The sequence below is a fragment of the Ranitomeya variabilis genome, chromosome 2, assembly GCF_051348905.1.
Source record: "Ranitomeya variabilis isolate aRanVar5 chromosome 2, aRanVar5.hap1, whole genome shotgun sequence".
Taxonomy (NCBI): Eukaryota; Metazoa; Chordata; class Amphibia; order Anura; family Dendrobatidae; genus Ranitomeya; species Ranitomeya variabilis.
Window position 1 is genome coordinate 788,460,580 of NC_135233.1, and position 23,468 is coordinate 788,484,047.

At 41.7% G+C, this 23,468-nt stretch overlaps 1 protein-coding gene across 1 annotated transcript in view; it reads right to left on the reverse strand.

The window, feature by feature from the left end:
• The window catches only part of BCKDHB (branched chain keto acid dehydrogenase E1 subunit beta), a 301,882-nt gene that overhangs the window by 42,061 nt on the left and 236,353 nt on the right, over positions 1-23,468 (reverse strand). Inside the window, exon 9 of the mRNA XM_077289825.1 lies at positions 16,668-16,754. Coding sequence (XP_077145940.1) covers positions 16,668-16,754 — 87 coding nt within the window. The remainder of the gene's footprint in view (positions 1-16,667; positions 16,755-23,468) is intronic.

Genomic DNA, 23,468 nt, shown 5'->3' on the forward strand with positions numbered 1-23,468 from the left:
TCCACGGTTATAAATACTGAGGTAAAAAAATCAAATACCCCAAGTGTGCACGTGGCCTTTGTGGTAGAAATATGTACTATAGTTTTGTATATAAATAGGTGGTCTGGTCCAAATCGATGAGTCTGCAGTCACTCTTTGTGAATCCTCCCAGTGCATGCACTATGCGCTGCAAGGATTCGCAGTTTTCTCTGCCAGGACCGGGGGTGCGGATGAGTTATGCAAAGTCCTGGCCAGAACCCAACTAGTGGGCACGACCTCTTGTATTGAGCAATCCGCTCCCAATAGATGGCCGCTCCAATTGGACGGGGTGCGTCATTGCATTATACACTTGTATGGAGTGAGGCATAACACATAACACAAACCGACAGATCCTTGCAGCGCACAGTGCATGCACTGTGGGGGGGGGGGATCATCATTTTAGATTGGACAGCCCCTTTTAGAAAAGGGGAAACACGTATATGAAATTAATCAAGGCTAATTGTTCATACACAAGTCTTAAATCCAAGCCACTTTACGCATTTTTGTCTGACCATGGCCGTTTTTATTAAACCCACAGTTGCTACTAATAGGGTAAAAAAGTTGAACTTATTTTTAACCAAAAACCTATAATATTACAATTTCCCCTAATGTAGGTTATGCAGCAGATCAGATGACAAAGGCTGCGTTCACACGTTCAGTATGTGCTCAGTATTTTACCTCAGTATCTGTAACCCAACAACAGGAGTGGAACAATCAGAGGACAAGAAACACGCCATCACTTCTGCATTTTTCACTCCTCCGGTTTTGGCGTATAATTACTTATGTAAAATACTGACAAAATACTGAATGTGTGAACGTGGCCTTAGGCCGGGGTCACACTTGCGAGTGTGATGCGAGAAACTCGCACGAGCCTCTCGCATCAATAACCGGCACTGCCACCTGCACTCGGGACCGGCGCTTGTGGCTGCCTGTATTTCTATGTAGCTGAACGCTCTGGTCCCAAGTGCCGGTGGCAGTGCCGGGTATTGATGCGAGAGACTCGTGCGAGTTTCTCGCATTGCACACGTAAGTGTGACCCCGGCCTTAAAGAGAAGCTATCATCAGAAAATGACCTATTGTTTCAAATCAGGTTTTTATGTTAATTGTATTCTTAATGTTTGTCAACGTTATGTTTCTGTTTTTTTTTTTTTTTTCATATCACTAAATTGGCATTAAAAATAAAAAGTAGAAGTCTTGCAACTTTCACATGGCTCATTGGGGCTTTTTTTGGAGGGTGGGTGAGGGCAATGTGAAAGTTACAAGATTACTAATTTTATTTTTCTAATAAAGCTGAAAAAAAAATTGGACAACATTAAATGTACATAACACAAAAAAAACTGATTATCCAATGGATAATTTTATGAATATAGTTTCCCTTTATTTTTTTAAACCAATGTGTAAGGACAACAGTAAATTAACAACATGGATAACCCACTTTTCCTTACTATAAAAAATAAATAAAATTCACATTATCCACAAGATAAAAAATGTATTTGATGAGCCTTGTAACTCTATTTAACATGAAAACATGGAAATGAATATTCTAAAATGTATTATCTTTGGACTTTAAAACAAGAACATTAATTTTGAGATAAGACAACCAGTTTTTGTCAAACCATGGCAAACCCAAGAGTGGTAGAATAATCATTTTTATTTGTATAGCGCCAAGATATTCCGCAGCACTTTACAATTAAGGGGTGACCTATACAGACAAATTCAATACAAGGTAGGAGAGTGTAAATAGTTATATTAGGAGTGAGGGCCCTGCTCGCAAGCTTACAATCTACTTGGAAACAGGGGACACACAATGGGTGAAAAGTGCTTGTTATTTCAGGTCCAGCAATTATAATAAATGGGGATTTTCATATAAAGCTGCATGATCCGGTCATCAGCCAATGTGTTCAAGTGGAATTATCAAGTGCAGTTATCATGTGCATGGAGGGCGTAGAGACAGATGAACAGGAGGGAGCAGACTCTGCATAATATTGAGAAGGAGGGAACAGGGGAGAGTTAGGTTAGCGAGTTGAGGTGATAGGCTTGTTTAAAGAGATGGGTTTTAAAAGCATGGTTAAAAACATGGGGACTACATATTAGTTGGTAGTGCATTCCAGAGAACTGTGCAGCACGGAAGAAGTCTTGGAGATGGAGCTGCAAGGTTCAGATTATGGAGGATGTTAGTCTTAGGTCAGTTTCAGAACGGAGAAAACGTGTAGGGAGATAGATAGAGATGAGGATGAAGAAAATACAGTATCGTGAAGAACTGTGGAGAGCTTTTTGTGTGAGAGATAGGAGTTTGTATTGTATTCTGTAGCGAATGTGTAACCGGTGTAATGACTGGCACAGGGTGGAGACATCAGTGAAGCGGCTGGACAGAAATACAACCCTGGCTGCCACATTCACGGTGGTTAGTTCATAAGGTGAGGGAGGAGTATTAAAACAATATGTATAGATGATAGATCAGACAATGATAGAGAAAATAAAGATAGATTGTAAAAAGTCGGTTAAATCAATACTATATTTTCACAGGTCCACTTCTACTGAATCAACATATCCTGCTTGATAGAATCACCTTTGCCATGTATGTGCATTTCACACAGAATGGGCACTACATATTCAAGACTAGACTTCATTTAAGCAATGTTTGTTTTTCATTAATAATTAATTCAATACATGATTTCATTGTACATCTAAGTGAAACGAATTCCATTTAGTAACAAGACTCCAATCACTGTAATGCACAAAGCGAAGTTTAATATTAAGGAAATCTGATAATGTTTCTGCTACATGTTCAATGAAAATTAGCTGGAAGAAAACCTTTCCAATATGTCAAGGTTGTTCTATCACTTGGAAATTACGCTCTATAGTTAAGCACCAAAAACAAAACACAATACACATGCAAGAAGTGTAGGATTATTCCACAGCTGCCATGAATAAAACAGAAAATAATGGATAGCATTTTTACAAGTTAGATGATGCATAATGTCTTTAATTTAACCAAAACCAGAATGTGAGTTACTAAATTGTTCCCCTGACGGTCCTGATCCAGAAGAGCAGCCAAGGGACACACACAAGGGTTGATAACCGTCTTGAAGATATTATCTGCCCAGGAATCAGTATAAGGACAGGATACTTGAAGCCTTTTTTCAACAGTGGATACTTTCTTCCATGACCACTATACCTGATCCAGTCTTTTTAACCCCTGTGATTATCCGTTTTTTTTTTTTTTTTTCATTTTTTCCTCCCTTTCTTCCAAGAGCCATAACTTTTTTCTTTTTCCTTCCACGTAGCCCTATGAGGGCTTATTTTCAGGACGAGTTGTTCTTTTGAATGGCATTATTATTTTATTATGTGATGCACTAGGAAGCGTGAAAAAAAAATCCAAGTGTGTTAAATTTACAAAAAGAAGTGCATTTTTTTTGTGTGGGTGGTTATTTACCTTGTTCGCTATAAAAATGTCCTGGCAATACGATTCTCAATATGAATATGATAATTACGCAGATACCAAACATGTATAGTTTTGTGTTTTGTTTTGTTTTTTGTTTTATTTTTATTTATTTTTATTTTTTGTGGTGGAACAAAAATAAATTCAGAAATTTGAAACAAAGAAAAAAAAATTTGCCCGTGTCGAGACCAGTAATATTTTCAATTTTTGGGATATAGTGCTGTGTGATGGCTTTTTTTTGCGCACGGGGCGGACTTATTACAGATTACATTTTGGGTTAGATACGATGTTTTGATCACCTCTCACAGCAATTTATTGAAATGTTGCGGCAGGCAAAAACGTAATTCGGGTGTTTTGATTTTTTTCTTGTTACACCATTCACCAGTCGGTAAATTTACTATATATTTTCATAGATTGTACTTTTACAAATGCAGTCTTACCAAATGTGTGTTTTTTTTAAAAATTTAATTGGACAAAAAATATGATGGTTTGAACTTGCGTTTTTTGTTTTTCTTTTTCATTTCTTTTTACTGAATTTAAATAATCCCCTTAGGGGACTTGAAGCTGTGATCGTCTGATCACTTTTGCTATACATAGTGAAAATCACAATCTTAGAACGTCAGCTACAGGCTGGCTTTCACAGGCAAATAGTGCTTTTAACAAGTTGACAGCGCCGCTCCACCTGCAGCTGTTAATATCAATATTCTAATTGATAATACCTATTGTCTTATTCATTGTAGGGGCAATCTGAGAATTTGAAATAGAAACTGCACCTTTATGCTCTTTTTTACTCCCACTATCAGAGAGATATGTAATAGCATTTGGTGTTTTATATGGTACCTCCCGATGGATATTTATAGATAGACATTATCTTTGGGGCAATTATTCAGAATTACAGCAGCAACTTTACTATACAAGAGGGGGCGCAATATTGAATCTTTAGGGTGTGAACCTCTGCTGTAAGGAAGGATATCAGATCCATAGGGTTTGATTCAGACTGCTGGCTATACCTCAAGATTACCTAAAATACAAAAAAATCTCACTATGTCCTGAGGATTTGTGTCTTCATAATAATTAAAAAGGTTTTAAAACTAATATTAATAAAGGCTAATTTTTAATTGGTTTTTTTTTCATGCTCTTTTGGTAGTTTTTTTGATAAGTGGACCCCACATATTCCATTTACTGGAATTTACTTCATTTTTTTCTGTAGTATTCTGGCAACCTTTATGCAAAACATTCACTTCACTTTATATAAAAAAAAAACTTTCTCCATTCCTAAACAATAGGATTGGTACTCACATTTTATGTACACATGAGAGGTTTTATGACACCCACAAATCGCGTGAATAGGTTTTATGCTGTCATCTATTTTCACCACAAAGATGGAAGCATTCACATCCTCATGAAGGTCTTCATTAAAATGGCCGCTGTCTGACGAATGCGCCCTAAGACACCGGATGGGACCTCACAGCAACGGCCTCAAGCCACCCAGATGCACATGTCTGCAACGTCATTAGGAGATTTCTCCATGACGTGCAGGTCTGGGGAGTTGCCGATACACGATGGTCCACTTCGGGGGGAAAGGGCAGGATGCATGCACACTATGACAACGCGACTCAATTAACAATGATATTAAAGGCCAGCTGCACATATATGGTTACTCCCTGTCAAAAAGATACCACAAAACGTGTGTCGGGACTCCACCATTCCCTGCGGGGACATCTACCTCAATATGGTTGAGCACTATTTACTTTGAGCTTTTAATAGTAGTTACTCGCACTAATTTATGCATGATAGGTTAGATGAGGCATTGCCATCTCACCCTTTTACTTCGTATGTATCAGGATCCACAGTGTTCTATGTAACATTCATTTATTTATTTATAGATTATTTACTACCATCCACTGTGATTACATTGTAGTTTATGTCCATCCCAGGTTTTTTTGGCCACCGTCTAGGTCTTTCGTCCTTGTTGTTTATTGTATCATATGTATGTATTTTTTTAATATATTATTAATAAAAAAAAATTGATAACTTTCTATCATGTTGTATAGCACTCCATTTTTGGTTAAACAGTTGTGTGTAACAGCCTGCTCGGCAAAGCCATTACCACAATACTCTGCAAAGCGCTTTAGATACAGAAAAGGGGTAATTAAACTAACATTCTATACCCTACAGTATGCAAATTGTCTCTTTAGAGAAGAAGAGGACTTGACCCCAGCTCCACCAATTGGATGCAGCAGTCCTACATACTGTATCAATATTGACCCTTTATGAGCCTTGCAATATGACTTTGGATAAAAGCCAAACCAGAATCCCAATTTGCAGACATGGTGTTTCGAGATATTGCCCCTAGTCAGTGCAAAGTGTGAGATCTGATTTGGCTAGGTGAGAGGCGACAGTGCATTCATTTTTTCTATGTGGACTTTACTAAGGCTATATATGTAAACTCATGCTTTTTAACAACACATCCTGAATACTAGGTTATCTTTTTCACATGTGTATGCAACTGAAAATCTGTTAGAATAATTAATCTTAATAGGCACAGATATAGGGAACACCAGGCAAGGGGAAAAATGAGTCAGGCTTCGGCAAAATTTTGATTTTTAGGCCGGGGTCAGACTTGCGAGTGCAATGCGAGAAACTCGCGCGAGTCTCTCACATCAATACCCGGCACTCGGGAACGGAGTATGCGGTTGCATGTATTTCTAGGCAGCTGCATGCTCGGGTCCCGAGTGTCGGCGGCAGTGCCGGTTATTGATGTTAGAGACTCACGTGAGTATCTTGCATTGCACTCGCAAGTGTGACCCTGTCCTTACATTTATGCTATGTGTGACTTTAAGCATCACCCAATTTGACATACTACTTGAAAACAGGGAAATAAGCAAAGATATGAAAGGCCAAATTTCTCTGATACAAGAGTAATCTATAGGAAAAAGTACACAGACTGTAAAGATGAAGTAAGAACCAGGAACATAAGAATGTCTATTAAAAGAACAGCTGCTTTTAGTTTGTAGAACAGCTCTACACTACTGTTCAGGGTCCCGGAGGTACCATTCAAGTGTGGAGAGAAGGAAACTAGAGACCAGAAGACTTCTAAATATAGCATTTAAAATACCAATATCTGAGAAGAGCTATAACAATCCATGATTGGAGATATAACAATCAATCATCATAGCTTATTTGAATATAAATTGAAATAGTAGCCTTTTATATAATAAGTGTGCTACATGAATGAGTTCACTATAAATGTTCCATCCTGAAAGAAATATCTGGGGATACAGAACAATTAATTAAGTCTATTTAACATATCTTGAATACTGAACATACCATTAAAACGCCTGATGGTCCAGATCAGAAGACAGAATACACTAGAATAAAACTCATATTACATGAGCACTACGAGTATTTGATCATATTTTGAGTTACAATCTTAACTGAGAAATAATAAGAATGCTCTTATATCTGTCCCGTAAGATCAATATTTCCTCTCTTCTTTCTCGGTTAGCTTCTATAAAAACCTGCCTCTGGCAGATAAGCGAAAAACGTCTGCAGGAAGGACACACGTCCCCCTACAGAAACCTATCAATAAAGCCATTGTTGTTAAGCAATGGGCAGGAAAAGGTCAGCTAGCTCTTAATAGGACTTGTGTGGACTGGATTTTCACTAGCCACACTGTTTAGGACATCCCAAACGGGGCCTTCCTCCTTTCACTCCTTTAGGCCAGTCTCACAAGTCCAGATAATTCTGGTACCGGAAAAATCGGTACCGGAGTTATCCGTGTCCATGTGCTCACGTGGCACATCAGTGTGGCACACGTGTGGCACATCAGTGTGGCACACGTGCGGCAGCCGTGTGCCGCCTGTGTGCAGACTGAGTACCACACGAACCATGCAGGAGACATCGCTACAGTAAGCGCTGTCCCCCCAGCGTGTGGTGCTGACACCGCCATTCATTCCTTCTCTCCAGCAGAGTTCGCTGGAGAGAAGGAATGAAAAATCAATGTTTTTTTTATTATTTTTGTGTTTAAAATAAAGATCAGACAACAAAAACAGGAATCAAACTAAAAACCAGGAACAAAGAAAATGGTAGTGAACCAGAGTGAAGTGAACTTATAGCCGCTACTGGAGGCAGAGAGCTAGTGGTCATATAGTGTAAAGCCGTGCCTAATACTAACAGAAGAGAGTAATTTGAAACCCATGTTTAGGAACACACTTCCAAGCTCGTTGCCTGAACGGCACCCACAAAGGGGTGGTCCGAAACACAAATTTTCATTCTAAATGCCGATTTAATGTCATAATTGAATCTAATATACTTTAATTAAAAAGTCCCTATCGTTCCCTCACTACACTATGAGGATTAACCAGTGTGCAGGGACCAGTGTCGCCCCACACAGGAAGTTATCCTCTTACAACATGCAGTGAGTTTGCACTCCATTGCTAGCTTGTTACTTCTGATGGGGTTTATTTCAGGGTGGGGATAGGGGCTGGGGGCAGAGACGGCAGCGACTGTCCCCCGATGACAACTGAATGAACTGGGATCCTCAAATGAAACCTCATGAAAAAGGAAGTAGTAAAAATAAATAAAGCAGTTAGATGCAGTTCATTTAGGGAAGGATAGATAATTTTTCATTAAAGTATATTAGAAAATAGAGTAAATTATGGCATTAAATAGGCATTTGGAATGAAAATTAATTTGTGTTTCGGACCACCCAAGTATATCTGCTGCATTGTTGCACTGTATCACCGGCAACAAAGTTGCAGTGTCACCTGGAGACAGCTGGAGCGACTCCAGACAAGGACATAACAAACCGAGAGTGTTTTTTTTTTTTTTTTTTTTTAAATCTTTTTCCAATATCTTCTTGAAAATGTCTTTTCTACATCACTACTTCTCAATCTTTTTCAGCCAAGCCAATTATTCCAATTTGCTTAAAGGGAACCTGTCACCCCCAAAATCGAAGGTGAGCTAAGCCCTCTGGCATAAGGGGCTTATCTTATTCTGGAATGCTGTAGATAAGCCCCCGATGTATCATGAAAGATGAGAGAAAGAGGTTAGATTATACTCACCCAGGGGCGGTCCTGCTGCGGTCCGGTCCGATGGGTGTCGTGGTCCGGTCCAGCGCCTTCCATCTTCTTACGATGACGTCCTCTTCTTGTCTTCATGCTGCAGCTTCGTTGCAGGCATACTTTGTCTGCCCTGTTGAGGGCAGAGCAAAGTACTACAGTGCACAGGTGTCGGGAAAGGTCAGAGAGGCCCGGAGCCTGCCCATTGCAGTACTTTGCTCTGCCCTCAACAGGGCTGATAATGTACGCCTGCGCAGGAGCCGCAGCGTGAAGACAAGAATAGGACGTCATTGTAAGAAGATGGGAGGCCCCGGACTGGACCACGAAGCCTATCGGATCGGACAGACCGCCCGCCCAGGTGAGTATAATCTAACCTCTTTTTCTCATCTTTCAGGTTTCATCGGGGGCTTATCTACAACATTCCAGAATGCTGTAGATAAGCACCTGATGCCGGTGGGCTTAGCTCGCCTTTGATTTTGGGGGTGACAGGTTCCCTCTAAACTTAATAGCTATATTAATCCTAAAATATGTATTTTATGCCCAGTAGAATATAAATTACTTTTTTTATGTTTATGTTTATGCTAAACCAGAGATTATGTGTTACATAAGCCCTTTTTTCTGGTCACACTAAGCACAAGTTCAGAAAATCTAGAACTAGTGCTGATTGGACAGGAGAAGACTAACACCCAGTTGACAATCTATTCATACATTTCTAGGGTAAATAGCAGTGCAAAACTCAGAGTTACAAGAAAATGTGTGTATGTTTTTTGTTTTTTTTTTCTTGGCAACAAAGTATTTACTAAAAAAAAATGTCAGGAGAGCCATGTTAAAGGCCATGTTCACGCTAGCAACCAAGTTTGTTTTATTGCTTTAAAACCTCAAAATAAAATAAATAATAAGAATAAAATGGTCTTGGTGCCCTGTTGTTTCGTTTCTACAACTCATTGGATTGTGTGTTTTCATAACCCCTATGTCTAAGCCTGCAGCCATATTCCCTTTCATCTTTACCTTTGCTCTTACTAATATAAATTTGTCATGTAAGCAAGTAGGGGTCAGATGGATGACTGCCGGATCACACTATGCAGGGCTTGTTTGCGGTTTGTTATCAGAGGTCTACATAACCTGTTTAGGCCTAACAGGAATTTATTTTCAATTATTACAATTCACAAGTAGATTTTTTTCCATTACATGCATATTGATATTTATACATATATAAAAAAAAAGTTGCAAAGGTGTACTTAGCCCTTAGATGGCAAGTGTCAGGAACAATTGAACCTGCTTAGCGTCAGTTATAATGTTTTCTAGGTTAACCTTTCAGAACAATATACATTTGCACCATAAGAATATGTGTAAAGTCATTGTAATTGACTCGGGCACTGCTGCTGAGCACTACCCAATCATTTAACCCTTAGCAAAGCTTTTAGTATTCATTTATCACGTAGCACCGTCCAAAGTGTGGTTGCTAAATCGTTTCAGCAAAACTGTGCGAGTACTAAAAATAATAAAACCTGTATCTTTCTACAGCAATTCTGCACCCGGGGGTGGAGTGGGCAGTAGGGAGGCATTTGCCCCTAGATTCCTCTGCCCATAGAAGGGTGGAAGACTGTGGAGGGAAGAAAAGAACATTAATGCGCAAGCGCGAGATTTCCTCTCTTGTGGCCAGCGTTACAGGGACAGAGTGACATTGTGGGAGGTGATATGTAAGATAATGAAGTGCGGAGGCAGCGACATTTTGGGCAGCGTCCTCCCCAGAGCCTGCAAGAGGTCACAACTAGTGATGAGCGAGTATAGTCGCTGCTCGGGTTTTCCCGAGCATGCTGGGGTGGTCTCAGGGTGTTTGTTAGTGCTCGGAGATTTAGTTTTTGTTGCCTCAGCTGCATGATTTATGGCTGCTGGATAGCCTGAATACATGTGGGGGTTGCCAGGTTGCTAGGGAATCCTCACATGTATTCAGCCTGTCTAGCAGCCGTAAATCATGCAGCTGCGTGGACGAAAACTAAATTTCTGAGCACTAACAAATACTCGGAGATCACCCGAGCGAGCTCGGGAAAACCCGATCAACGAGTATACTCGCTCATCACTAGTCACAACACATGCATGGAGAGCCCAACAAACAGGCTACTTATGCTTGTGTTGTGACTGTCACTCAGCCTCGACACATGCAGCTGCGGAGCTGAACAGCTGATTATCCGGAGCGCTCCAGGTATCTGGGTTCCCGATGCAGCTATTCGGTAAGCGCATTAGCTATACGGATAAGGAGTTATCCAAAGCTATTCGCTCATCCTTAGTTATAAGTTATCACTGTGTGTGTGTGTGTGTGTGTGTGTGTGTGTGTGTGTGTGTGTGTGTGTGTGTGTGTGTGTGTGTTAGATACACATACAATCCAATGGATAGCACTTGGTCCAATGTTATACTATGGGGCACCACAGATCTGAGATTTTTTTTCTCATGCTGATTCGGCCTGAGAAAGCAATCGCAGCAAGCTGTGAGTGGCTTCGCAAATCCGAGCATGTGCGAGTATCATTAGCATAATCAATCAGATTCTGTCTGAGAGAATCATTGCACGTGCAGCGATCCCTTGGTGATACAGACAGTGTGTGCACCACTCCAGCGTTTTATCATTGCGCTGAAACGATGCTGCTAATCTAAGTTCCTTGCCCCTACCCTCGTACTTACCAGCCGCTGTACACTTCTGTTCTCAGCGCAGCTCCCGTCGGTCTCCAGAGTTTGTGACCTGGTGGATCACACTGGAAGTCATAGCTCAATGTAAGTCTATGAAAGCCAGAATGAGGCCAGAAAGCAGCATGCCTAGACTTACATTGAGAGCTTCTGACTGTTACCTCTGACCAGGTACAGCTGAAATTCAGTCCTGGCATTTGAAATCACACAGGCCCATGTTGTCCCCAAGCACCAGATGGGATATATTACTAATATTACCCTGGATGGAGGAAAGGAAGATTTTCTACAAGACCAATATTTCTAATGATACCGGTGGCCTGCTGGGGTAAGTGACGGAGTCAGTGACTTTGTACGCTGAACAATATGGGTAACTTGAGAACACCGATTCTTTTAACAACATAGCAGACAAGGCAGCCCATGGCCAGACAGGCCCTTCTGGCATTTGCCAGAATTGCCAGATGGCCAGTCCGGCCCTGCCTCTGACTTCTAATTAGTCAGGAGCTGCCATGATAAGATGGCAGCGGAGGACCGGAGCAGCACTGAGAAGAGCAGAAGAAGGCAGTTGGTTATTAGTATTAAGTTAGGTGGAGGGATCTTCTGTTAGCAGCACCACTTTAGTGCTGAAATAAAAAAATAAAAATACCGATATTTGGGCCATATTTACTAAATCTGTAACACCATATATAACATTTACAGATTTGTATATATGATTCTGTACTAAAAAAGGGAATGCAATAGTATGTCATTAGTATGCTGTTTCTGGATAATGATAATCCATATTTCTTTTGATGGATGAAGATATATTTTTGCTCTGACTCCGAATAGAATTTGCAGTCTTTCTTAACGTGATGCACCTTTTGAACTACAGCAATTTCAAAATCACATACTTTTCCAAACAAATGGCATTGTATATTTTTCACTGTTAATTTGGTTTTGTTCTCCCATCGATATAGTAAGATTGACTTTGTTGCCATTTCTGTATAATAAACCTGGTCCCGGGGTTCTGGTATTCTGTGTGTATCAGTGCAGTAAGCTTCGAATTCTATAATTATTTGTGTAGTGATAGAGTGATTCTTGTATTCAGTTCTCGCAGGGTGCCAGTTACTGCAATTCAGCTCCCATTCCAAAGACCCAGCAGTAACTATGTGCAGCTTTGCAACTGTTTGCATCCGTTGCCACCGGAGCCGAGAAAAGCTGATTGGTGGTGGCAGCGACAGGTGCTGGACCTACAAGGATCACATATAGATAACCTTTCCTGTGGAGCGGTCAACAAAACCATAGTAGTGAAATCCTGCTTTAATAAAATGCAGTAAACCACGTAGCCACTATTGACAGCTGCAAGTTGGGGTGCTTTCACATTGCGTTCTTGCCCACGTTCAGTGGTCCCATCGGGGCTTGCGTCTGAACCCCTTACAAAATGGGATTTGGGTGTATGCACGGATGGGGCCACTGACAATAATAGTGCCAACAGAGTCAATGTGCGCTTTGTCATACATCGATTTTGGGAGTATACGCCTACTGGAGGCCGACAGGCAGATGCAGTCTACTACGTCTTAGTATCCGCCTCTCGTAAGTGTATACGCCCAAAAATAATGCACAACAGAGCATACATTCACTCTGGCAGTACCGCTATAGCGAATGGCCCCATTGGAACATATTCACTAATCCAATTTTTGCTTGGTCATATACAACCCACAACTTGACTACAGAACGTGGGCAAGAATGCAATGTGAATGGAGCTTTATTATTTGTTAGGACTTGAAATTTGGTCTGACTGCTATAAAGTTACATTTTGTTTAAAAAAAAACAAAAAAAAATTAGCATAGAATTTTGAAAATATATATATAAAAAAAGAAGTTCTTTAAAGAAATATTTGTGCAGTCTGCCTTGCTAAGGTCAGCGATTTATTTTGTTGTGGACTTGTCACAGCCGCAGTCCTTTAAGGAGTTAAATGATAATTTCACTCAGTAATGGATGCAGTGATACTATACTATAACACCCTGTACTGCCTGGGCAGCAAGTTTTTTTTTCTTTTTTTTTTTTTTTAAATCACAAATAGGTATAGAAAAATACGCACAGAACATTTTATTCCTACATATAACCCATCAAGCCCTGCTTAACACTTTATTTGGAAAGTTAAAGCAATTGCTGAAGAATATAATTGTATAATTGAGGTTCTAGGTGATTAGTAATAGCTGAACCATTAAAGGTCAATGCTTTATACCTATTTTGGGCAAAAGGATCACACTGTATGGATGGAACTAAATCTGGAAAGTAACCGTGCACGCCAACTGGACTCTTTTTTGAAACCTTATTAGTTCCACATGCAAGAAAAAAAAATATCTACCACGATCTGTAACAGTTTTGGCTCTACAATTATCCACTTAATCCAACAAGAAAAGAATTTCACTTATTTTTCCTCTTACGGCACATTTGCTGCAGACGGGTGACATCTCGCCCTATGTGAAGAACTGCAAACTAAAGCAATTCCTTAATAAAATATTTACATTGTTTCAGAGATTACGTTTCGCAGCCCCTAAATAGTGCGCACACTTTGTTTGTTTAAGCTAATGCATTTCCAATAACAATTACTCAAAGAAAGGATTAGTTTAAGCCTTAGAAAATGTGCATCTGTAAATGTAATTGTAAAAATGTAAATTGCATTACGATACTACACACCAAGGCAGATCCGGTATCGTCATGAAATCCTACAGCCTGCACTTTACTAATAATTAATAGATGAGCAAATTGATTTGCAGGACCATGGTGCGGTGGTCACGTCAGTAGTTCAAGGCTGCTGGCATCAGACCCAATTTATTTTTTATGCTTTGAATGAATGTTTTTATAATATCAAATTGAGGCATAATCACCTTCCATCACCCCATGGAACCAGCACAGGCCACTCATGATTTCGCCATTACTGGAAGAGATATCTGTGCAGTCTGGATGTGTTACACTCCACCAAGCAGCCAGACGGCACACAGCGAGACAGATGGGAAGGGAAGCACTGCCACTAGGGAAAGATAGGAAGGGCAACCTCTGAAATTTGCCCTTCGCAGCCCTGACGTCCCTAGACGGGTTGTCTCACGTTCCAATCCCTGTCTTTCTCTAGGTACGGCCCTGGCTTGTTTGTGGGGCTGCTCTCAGATAAAGACTAGTGATAAGTGAGTATGAGCGTATACTCGTTGCTCAGGTTTTCCCCGAGCACGCTCAGGTGCTCTCTAAGTATTTGTTAGTGCTCGGAGATTTAGTTTTCCTCGCCGCAGCTGCATGATTTGTGGCTGCTAGACAGGCTGAATACATGTGGGGGTTGCCTGTTTGTTAGGGAATTCCCACATATATTCAGGTTGTCCAGCAGCTGTAAATCATGCAGCTGAGGCGACGAAAACAAAATCTCCGAGCACTAACAAATACTCGGACATCACCCGAGCAATGATTATACTCACTCATCACTAATAAAGACACAAAAGGGAGACAGACAAGGGTAAAAGAAACAACAATCATTCAACGTGCACCCAGACTAAATAAAGGTAAAAAGGAAGAGTGAGGAAAAAGCAAAGGAAGACACCAAACTTCCAAAAGCAAGCTCCAGAGATTACTTCTCTTTCCACAGCTCAAACCTCCAAACTGAGACCAAGATAAAGGTAGCCATCACTGGCAACTACCCAAGCTAAGAGGTGACTCAGTACTTATACCAGAGAGGAAGGAAGAAAATCAGAACAGCTGAGATAATCAGAACCAATTAGAAGACAAGCAGGACGGTTTAATCCTTGCAACAAATGAACATGGGAACTCTTCACAGCTAAATGGAAAGCAAAGCAGATCCAACCAGTGAAGGCATGAGTGGAGCCAAACGCTGCAATCTTCTAACCCCAGAAATAGAGGAGACCACTCCCTGTTGTGGCACCCCATGACAGGAGGTTAACAAAATTGATAAGGTCTGATTGGCTTCAATGGTCCGGTGACCGGGAGTGGCCTCAGTGGAATCCACAAGATGTCAGAAGAAATAATTTTAAATATATTCATGCCCCCAAAAATTGCATTGGACAGCCCCTTTAAAGTATCTATCAGAGGGAATCATTTTGGTACAGTTCTTAAGTGAGATAAGTAGACCTACCTGGTTAAAAACAAGAGTCAGACTTTATATTAATGTATTTTTATTATTTACTTCTGATTGCTTTAATAGCTCTGACATATACCACAGTGGAGAACACAGGTTGTCATTCCTATCATCTCTAATACATATGCTAGGTCAATTCCATAAGAAGCTGCACATGTTTAACCTATCAGTAGGTAGTTTAAAGGCGTTGTCCAGTCTTCTGCTAAAAGTCTGCATTGACGCTATGTGACTACAGGCTTCTGAATACTTATGTGCTCTGCATGCTGTCAGAACTCTCTGGCAGTACTGCCGATAGCGGGCTGTTAAATGACTGCAACTATGAGAATTGCATACATACAGTCACATGCCAACTAGACGTACTCGTTCAATGCAAGTGAATTGAGCAAGGCCAAGCGGGTCTAGTTGGAATGTGGTTGGAAGCACACAAGTCATGAAACTGCGGTCATGAGCTCGCCGCTCCCATGACGGCATGTGGAGCGTGCGGTGTAAGGATTCCTAAGTCTGCAACCCTCCTTTTAAGAGTAGAGGGAAAAAGGAAGAGGAGGAGAAGATAAATGCATACAGACTTCACATATAGATTTTTCCCTAGTAGATTACAAATAACACCCAATTTTGCAAGGAAAACCGAGCTCTAACCTGTAGGTTATTGTACGGTCAGGAAAAAAAAAAAAAGTAATTAAAAAATAATGAGATATTTATGAATTTGTCATTTTTAAATCGGTTGTCCAAGATTAGAAAAAAAAACATGACAGCCATGTCTACAGGTTGTCTCTATTGAAGTGAACACTGTAAAGCAGCAGTACTTACAATACACATTAATATCAATTTAGAGGAGCCTACAAATAAAACTTAGTTAGGCTAAAATATTATTAAGTTTTCTTTCTTACACAGACTGTACAGCCATCAGGAACCATCAGTAAAAAGCAGACGTTCCAGCCATAGTTTCCATGCAATGGTCTGAATTCATAGAACAAGAGTGACCTTATGAGATGGCAATTGCCACCATGTGCCCTTTCATTGGGCAAGAGGCAGCCGCAGTTAGAAATTCGGCAGCTGTTAACCCAATCACAACTGTAAACTTTCTTTCTCTCAAGGAACTCAAACTTTCTGTGATTGCCAAATTGCAGCACCAATCAACGCTCCTTTTAGGGCTTTTATCTTTACAATACAGAAATCGCTGAAGGGACAGGCAACCTGTAATTATCTTTAGAAGTTAAACATAAGGCTTCTGTAACTAAGGTGATTTAATTGTGTGGTACAAAGCATCAGCGTGTAAGAACACAAATATTACAATAAAGGTCACAAACGGGTTAAAACATAATAAAAAATAAAAAAAACAACTTACTTGTACTGTAGAACTAATCTCGGATGCAAAGCCTCCTGTTAGTGGAGCCTCGTGACTGATGAGTAATCGGCCAGTCTTTGACACAGACTACAGAAAAAAAGAAAAAATATGAAAAATAACCAAGGCATGCAAAGAAAATATTATTTCACATCTAAACTAAATTTTGTTAAAGGGCAGATATTTTTATATTTATTGCATGAAAACCTCTAAGTACATAAAAACTGCTACCAGCAAAAAACACTTAGTGCCCCATTTACAATCCTTGGGAACTAAAGAGAATAGAAATAGAATATAATGTAAAGTAGTTAATATGTCATTTAGATGCAAGAGAAGAAAAAAGAAAAAAAAACACTTCCAGCGCTTTTACGAGACCATTAAACTAAAGCTTTGCTTTTAACAAACAAGTAACATTGTGACTTTGGTAATAAACACATTTTTACAATAAAATAAGTGGCAGCTTTTCTGTCTAGTTGCCTATGGTAAATGGCACAGCAATACATGAAAGAAATATATAATTCAAAGAAGTTTTATTGTTGGGACCAAATAAACAGTTTTGCCAAAGCACAGTAGGGAATATGGTTAGGGACTGCAGGGATGATGTGTAATTATATGTGAGAAAAAAGCAGGCAGCACTCCAATATTTACCAAAAAAATACAGAGGACTTTAATCAACCCATGTGGCGAGGCAACATTTTGATTCCTTAAGAAAGGTTCATTTGAACCCGAAATGTTGCTATGCCCCATGGGTTTATAAAAGTCCTTTATATTTTTTGGTAAATCTTGGAGCGCTAACTGCTTTTTTGGCTATTTACTTTGCAATATTGGATACTGTTTCTTGGGAAGCCTTTCACCCTTCATTCCTAATATATGTGCGCTGTTCTATTATTTACTATATACACTGTTCAAAAAAAATAAAAGGAACACTTAAACAACACAATGTAACTCAAGTCAATCACTGATTGTGGATCAATTTCTCCTGCTGTTGTGCAAATGGAAAAGACAACAGGTAGAAAAAATAGGCAATAAGCAAGAGAACTCAAATAAAAGAGTGGCTCTGCAGGGGGTGTCCACAGACCATTTCTCTGTTCTCATTCTTTTTGGCTATTATTTTAGCCACTTTTGCATTTTGTCATTGCTCTCACCCCTATTGGTACTATACAGTAGCATGATGCTGTATCTACAGCCTACAGAAGTTGCTCAGGTATTGCAGCTCATCCAGGGTGGCACTTCAATGTAAGCTGTGGAAAAGAAGGATAGCAATGTCTGTCAGCACAGGTTCCAGAGCATGAAGCACATACCAGGAGAAAGGCCAGTACACCAAGAAACGTGAAGGGGGCGTAGGAGTGCAACAACCCAGAAGCAGGACCGCTACCTTGTCCTTTGTTCAAGGAGGAACAGGAGAAGCATTGCCAGAGCCCTGCATGACCTCCAGCAGGACCACTGACATCCAAGTGTCTGAGCAAACTGTCAGAAAGGCTACATGAGGGTGGTATGAGGGCACGTCATCCACAAGTGGGTGTTGTGCTTACAGTCCAACACCGTGCAGGGCAATGGACATTTTCCAGAGAACACGAAGATTGGAAGATTCGACATTGGTGCCCTGTGCTCTTCAGGGATGAGACATGACAGAGTCTGGAGACACCGTGGAGAACTTTTCGCTGCCAGCAACACCCTCCATCGTGAACGGTTTGGCAGTGGGTCAGTAATGGTGCGGTGAGGTATTTCTTTGAAGGGCCGCACAGCCCTCCAAGTGCTAGCCAGAGGTACCAGAATTGCCATTAGGTACCGGGGTGAGATCCTCAGAACTTTTGTTAGACCATATGTAGATGTAGTGGGCCTGGGTTCCTTCTGATGCATGACAATACTAGGCCTCATGTGGCTGATGGCTGAAGTATATCAGTAGTTCCTGCATGAGGAAGGCATTGATGCTATAGACTGGCCTGCCCATTCCCCAGACCTGAATCCAATAGAGCACATCTGGGACATCATGTCTCTTTCCATCTACCAATGCCACGTTGCACCACAGACTGTCCAGGAGTTGACTAGTGCTTTAAATCAATGTCTGGGAGGAGATCCCTCATTCGCCGCTGCATCAAGAGCATGACCAAGCATTATAGAGAGGTCATACAGGCATGTGGAGGCCACACACACTATGGAGCATCATTTCCTTGTCTTGAGGCATTTCCACTAAAGTTGGATAGGCCTGTAATTTGATTTTCCAATTTGATTTTGAGTATCATTCAAAATCCAGACCTCTATGGGACATTAATTTTGGTTTACGTTGATAATGATTATGTTTTATTGTTCCCAATGCATTCACTATAAAATAATCAATAAATATCTTTTTATATAAAAAAATGTGTGTGTGTGTATCAGCCACGCCCACTCCACATAGCCCCACCCAATCACTAAGCATCTTTCATTTCACCAGAGCGGTTTAAAAGAAGCTGAGCTGTGATTGGTTGTTATGAGCAACAGTTTTCCCACTCCACAACACCTCAGCTGACACTGACTGGGTGGGAGGAATCTAGCATCCCCGGGAACATAAGCTCCCAGCCATTGTCTGCCCCCCAGACATGACAGAAATGAATCACCCCTCCTCTATTACTGCCAGGCTCTATTGTTATCGGCGTAGAAAATCGCATCATCAGCGGCCGCACACCGAGCCACACTGCCAGGTTACATAACAGTACATCTCCAGGATCTCCCTGGTCTGCGCCACCCATTTCGGGACAATGGCATGGAGGATGTGTGATGGGTATATGGGCACAGGACAATGGGAAGGAGGATGTGTGATGGGTATATGGGCATGGGACTATGGGATGGAGGATGTGTGATGGGTATATGGGCACTGGACTATGGGATGGACGATGTGTGATGGGTATTTGGGCATGGGACTATGGGATGGAGGATGTGCGATGGGTATATGGGCACTGTATTAAGGGATGAAGGATGTGTATGATGGGTATATGGGCATTGGACTATGGGATGGAGAATGTGCGATTGGTATATGGGCACAGGACTATGGGATGGAGGATATGTGATGGGTATATGGGCATGGGACTATGGGATGGAGGATGTGCATGAAGGGTATATGGGCACGTGACTATGGGATGGAGGATATATGTGATGGGAATATGGGCACAGGACTATGGGATGTAGGATGTGATGGGTATATGGGCACGGGACTATGGGATGGAGGATATGCATGATGGGTATATGGGCATGGGACTATGGGATGGAGGATATGTATGATGGGTATATGGGCATGGGACTATGGGATGGAGGATATGTGATGGATACATGGGCATGGCACTATGGGATGGAGGATATGTGATGGGTATATGGGCATGGGACTATGGGATGGAGGATATGCATGATGTGTATATGGGCATGGGACTATGGGATGGAGGATGTGTATGATGGTTATATGAGCACTGGACTATGGCATGGAGGATATGTATGATAGGTATATGGGCATGGGACTATGGGATGGTGGATATGTATGATGGGTATATGGGCACATAACTATGGGATGTAGGATGTGTATGATGGATATATGAGCACTGGACTATGGGATGGAGGATATGTGTGATGGGTATATGTGCATGGGACTATGGGATGGAGGATATGTATGATGGTATACGGGCATGGGACTATTGGATGGAGGATATGTATGATGGGTATATAGGCACAGGACTATGGGATGGAGGATGTGTATGATGGGTATATGGTCACTGGACTATGGGATGGAGGATGTGTGATGGGTATATGGGCACTGGATTATGGGATGGAGGAGGTGTGATGGCACTGGACTATGGGATGGAGGATGTGTGATGGCACTGGACTATGGGATGGAGGATGTGTGATGGGTATATGGGCACTGGATTATGGGATTTAGGATGTGTGATAGCACTGGACTATGGGATGGAGGATGTGTGATGGGTATATGGGCACTGGACTATGGGATGGAGGATGTGTGATGGGTATATGGTCACTGGACTATGGGATGGAGGCCACATCTAGCTCCATCGTGTCTAGAATTGAGTTGCTCCGGTGACGTATGACATCAAAGGAAAGGGAGGAGTCTCAAGGATAGAGATTTGAGGGGGAAAATGAGAGAAGTGAGGTGCTGCTGCAGTATGAGGCTGTGTATAGAGAAGAGTGAGGCGCTGCAGGAGGAGGTTGTGTAAAAGGCCACATTCACACGTTCAGTATTTGGTCAGTATTTTACCACAGTATTTATATAAAAAAAACTTACCAAATAATGTGTGAATGAGGACTAATACAGGAGGAGATGACACACAGGTATATACTATATACAGGAGGAGATGAGATTCAGGTATATACTGTATACAGAGGAGATGACATACAGGTATATACTATGTACAGAAGGAGATGACATATAGGTACATACTATATACAGGGGAGATTACATATTTTACCTCAGTTTTTATAAGCCAAAACCACAAGTGGGAGAAAAATACAGAAGTATTTGAAAGTGCATTTGAACAGCAAGGTGGCTTGTTGTTGAAGGGAAATAGAGAGAGAAAAAAAAAATCTATAAATCTTCAGCATAGCGAGTGTGAGCGAGCTGAGTGTGACCTGAGCGTAAGTGTGGACGGCGGCAAGCAAGTGTGACTTGTGATTCAGTGAGGAGGAGTAGTGTTGAGCATTCCGATACCGCAAGTATCGGAATTCCGATACCGAGATCCGATACTTTTGTTGTATCGGGAATCGGTATCGGGATCGATATAATGTGTAAAATAAAGAATTAAAATAAAAAATATTGCTATACTCACCTCTCCGACGCAGCCTACACCTTACCAAGGAAACCGGCAGCCTTGTTTGCTTAAAATGCGCGCGTTTACTGCCTTCCGTGACGTCACGGCTTCTGATTGGTCGCGTGCCGCCCATGTGACCGCGACGCGACCAATCACAACAAGCCGTGACATAATTTTCAGGTCCTGAATGCCTAATTCTAGGCATTCAGGACCTGAAAATTACGTCACGGCTTGTGATTGGTCGCGTGCCGCCCATGTGACCGCGACGCGACCAATCACAAGCCGTGACGTAATTTTCAGGTCCTGAATGCCTAATTCTAGGCATTCAGGACCTGAAAATTACGTCACGGCTTGTTGTGATTGGTCGCGTGCCGCCCATGTGACCGCGACGCGACCAATCAGAAGCCGTGACGTCACGGAAGGCAGTAAATGCGCGCATTTTAAGCAAACAAGGCTGCCGGTTTCCTCGGTAAGGTGCAGGCTGCGTCAGAGAGGTGAGTATAGCAATATTTTTTATTTTAATTCTTTATTTTACACATTAATATGGATCCCAGGGCCTGAAGGAGAGTTTCCTCTCCTTCAGACCCTGGGAACCATCAGGGATACCGTCCGATACTTGAGTCCCATTGACTTGTATTGGTATCGGGTATCGGTATCGGATTAGATCCGATACTTTGCCGGTATCGGCCGATACTTTCCGATACTGATACTTTCAAGTATCGGACGGTATCGCTCAACACTAGTGAGGAGGTATTTGGAAGGCCTTTAACAAATACCTGTGTGAATTTGTGTGAGTTGCTGAATTGGGAGTAGCTATATTCACAAGGGGTTAACTTAGGGTGGGTGGTCATAATCAAGGGTTTATAAGGGGCAGCTGTTTGGGGCTCAAGTCCTTTTTGAAAGGGCATTTGAACAGCAAGGTGGCTTGTTGTTGAAGGGAAATAGAGAGAGAGAAAAAAAAAATCTATAAATCTTCAGCATAGCGAGTGTGAGCGAGCTGAGTGTGACCTAAGTGTAAGTGTGGACGGCGGTAAGTGTGACTTGTGATTCAGTGACTTTGGAATCAGGGAGTTTCCAAGGGAGAAATTGCTGTCTGTTTTTTTTTTTTTTTTTAATACTTTGTATTTATTTTTAACTAACGTTTGTGTGGTGCAATCCCCATTAGGAAATGTGCTCCACTATTGTTAATGCCATCCAGTGCACATCTTGCCACATGTATGCAGTCCTTGATCAGCCGGTCGAGGGTGCATACTGCTGTGCGAGATGTGAGCACGTTTTGCATTTGGAAGCCCAGATTCTGGATCTAAATGTGCAGCTGGCAACACTGAGATCCATAGACAATATGGAGAGGAGTCTTCTGCTCACAGAGCAGACGCTCAATGGGATAGATGAGGGGGGGATGGTAGGATGGAGCTGCAGGACAGTGAGGCAGTTAGCTGGGTGACAGATAGAAGGCGGGGTAGAGGGAAGAGTGCCAGGGAGGCTAGTCCTGATCTGGCACACCCCAATAAGTTTGCTAAGTTGGCAAATGAGGGGGGTGCCAGTACAGGGGTAGCACTGCTGCAGCCAGGCATGTCCTCTGAAAGCCGGAGGAGTGACTGCTCCAGTAAGGAGGGAAATAGGAGAGCAGGGCAGGCCAGACAGGTGCTGGTAGTGGGGGACTCAATTATCAGGGGAACAGATAGGGCAATCTGTCACAAAGACAGGGATCGTCGGACGGTGTGCTGCCTACCTGGCGCTCGAGTCCGATACATCGCTGATCGGGTTGACAGGCTATTGGGAGGGGCTGGTGAGGACCCAGCAGTCATGGTGCACATTGGCACAAATGACAAAGTTAGAGGTAGGTGGAAGGTCCTTAAAGATGATTTCAGGGAATTAGGCTGCAAGCTGAAAGCGAGGACCTCCAACGTGGTATTTTCCGAAATACTGCCTGTACCACGTGCCACGCCAGAGAGGCAATGGGAGATTAGGGAGGTTAATAAGTGGCTCAAGAATTGGTGTAGGAAGGAGGGGTTTG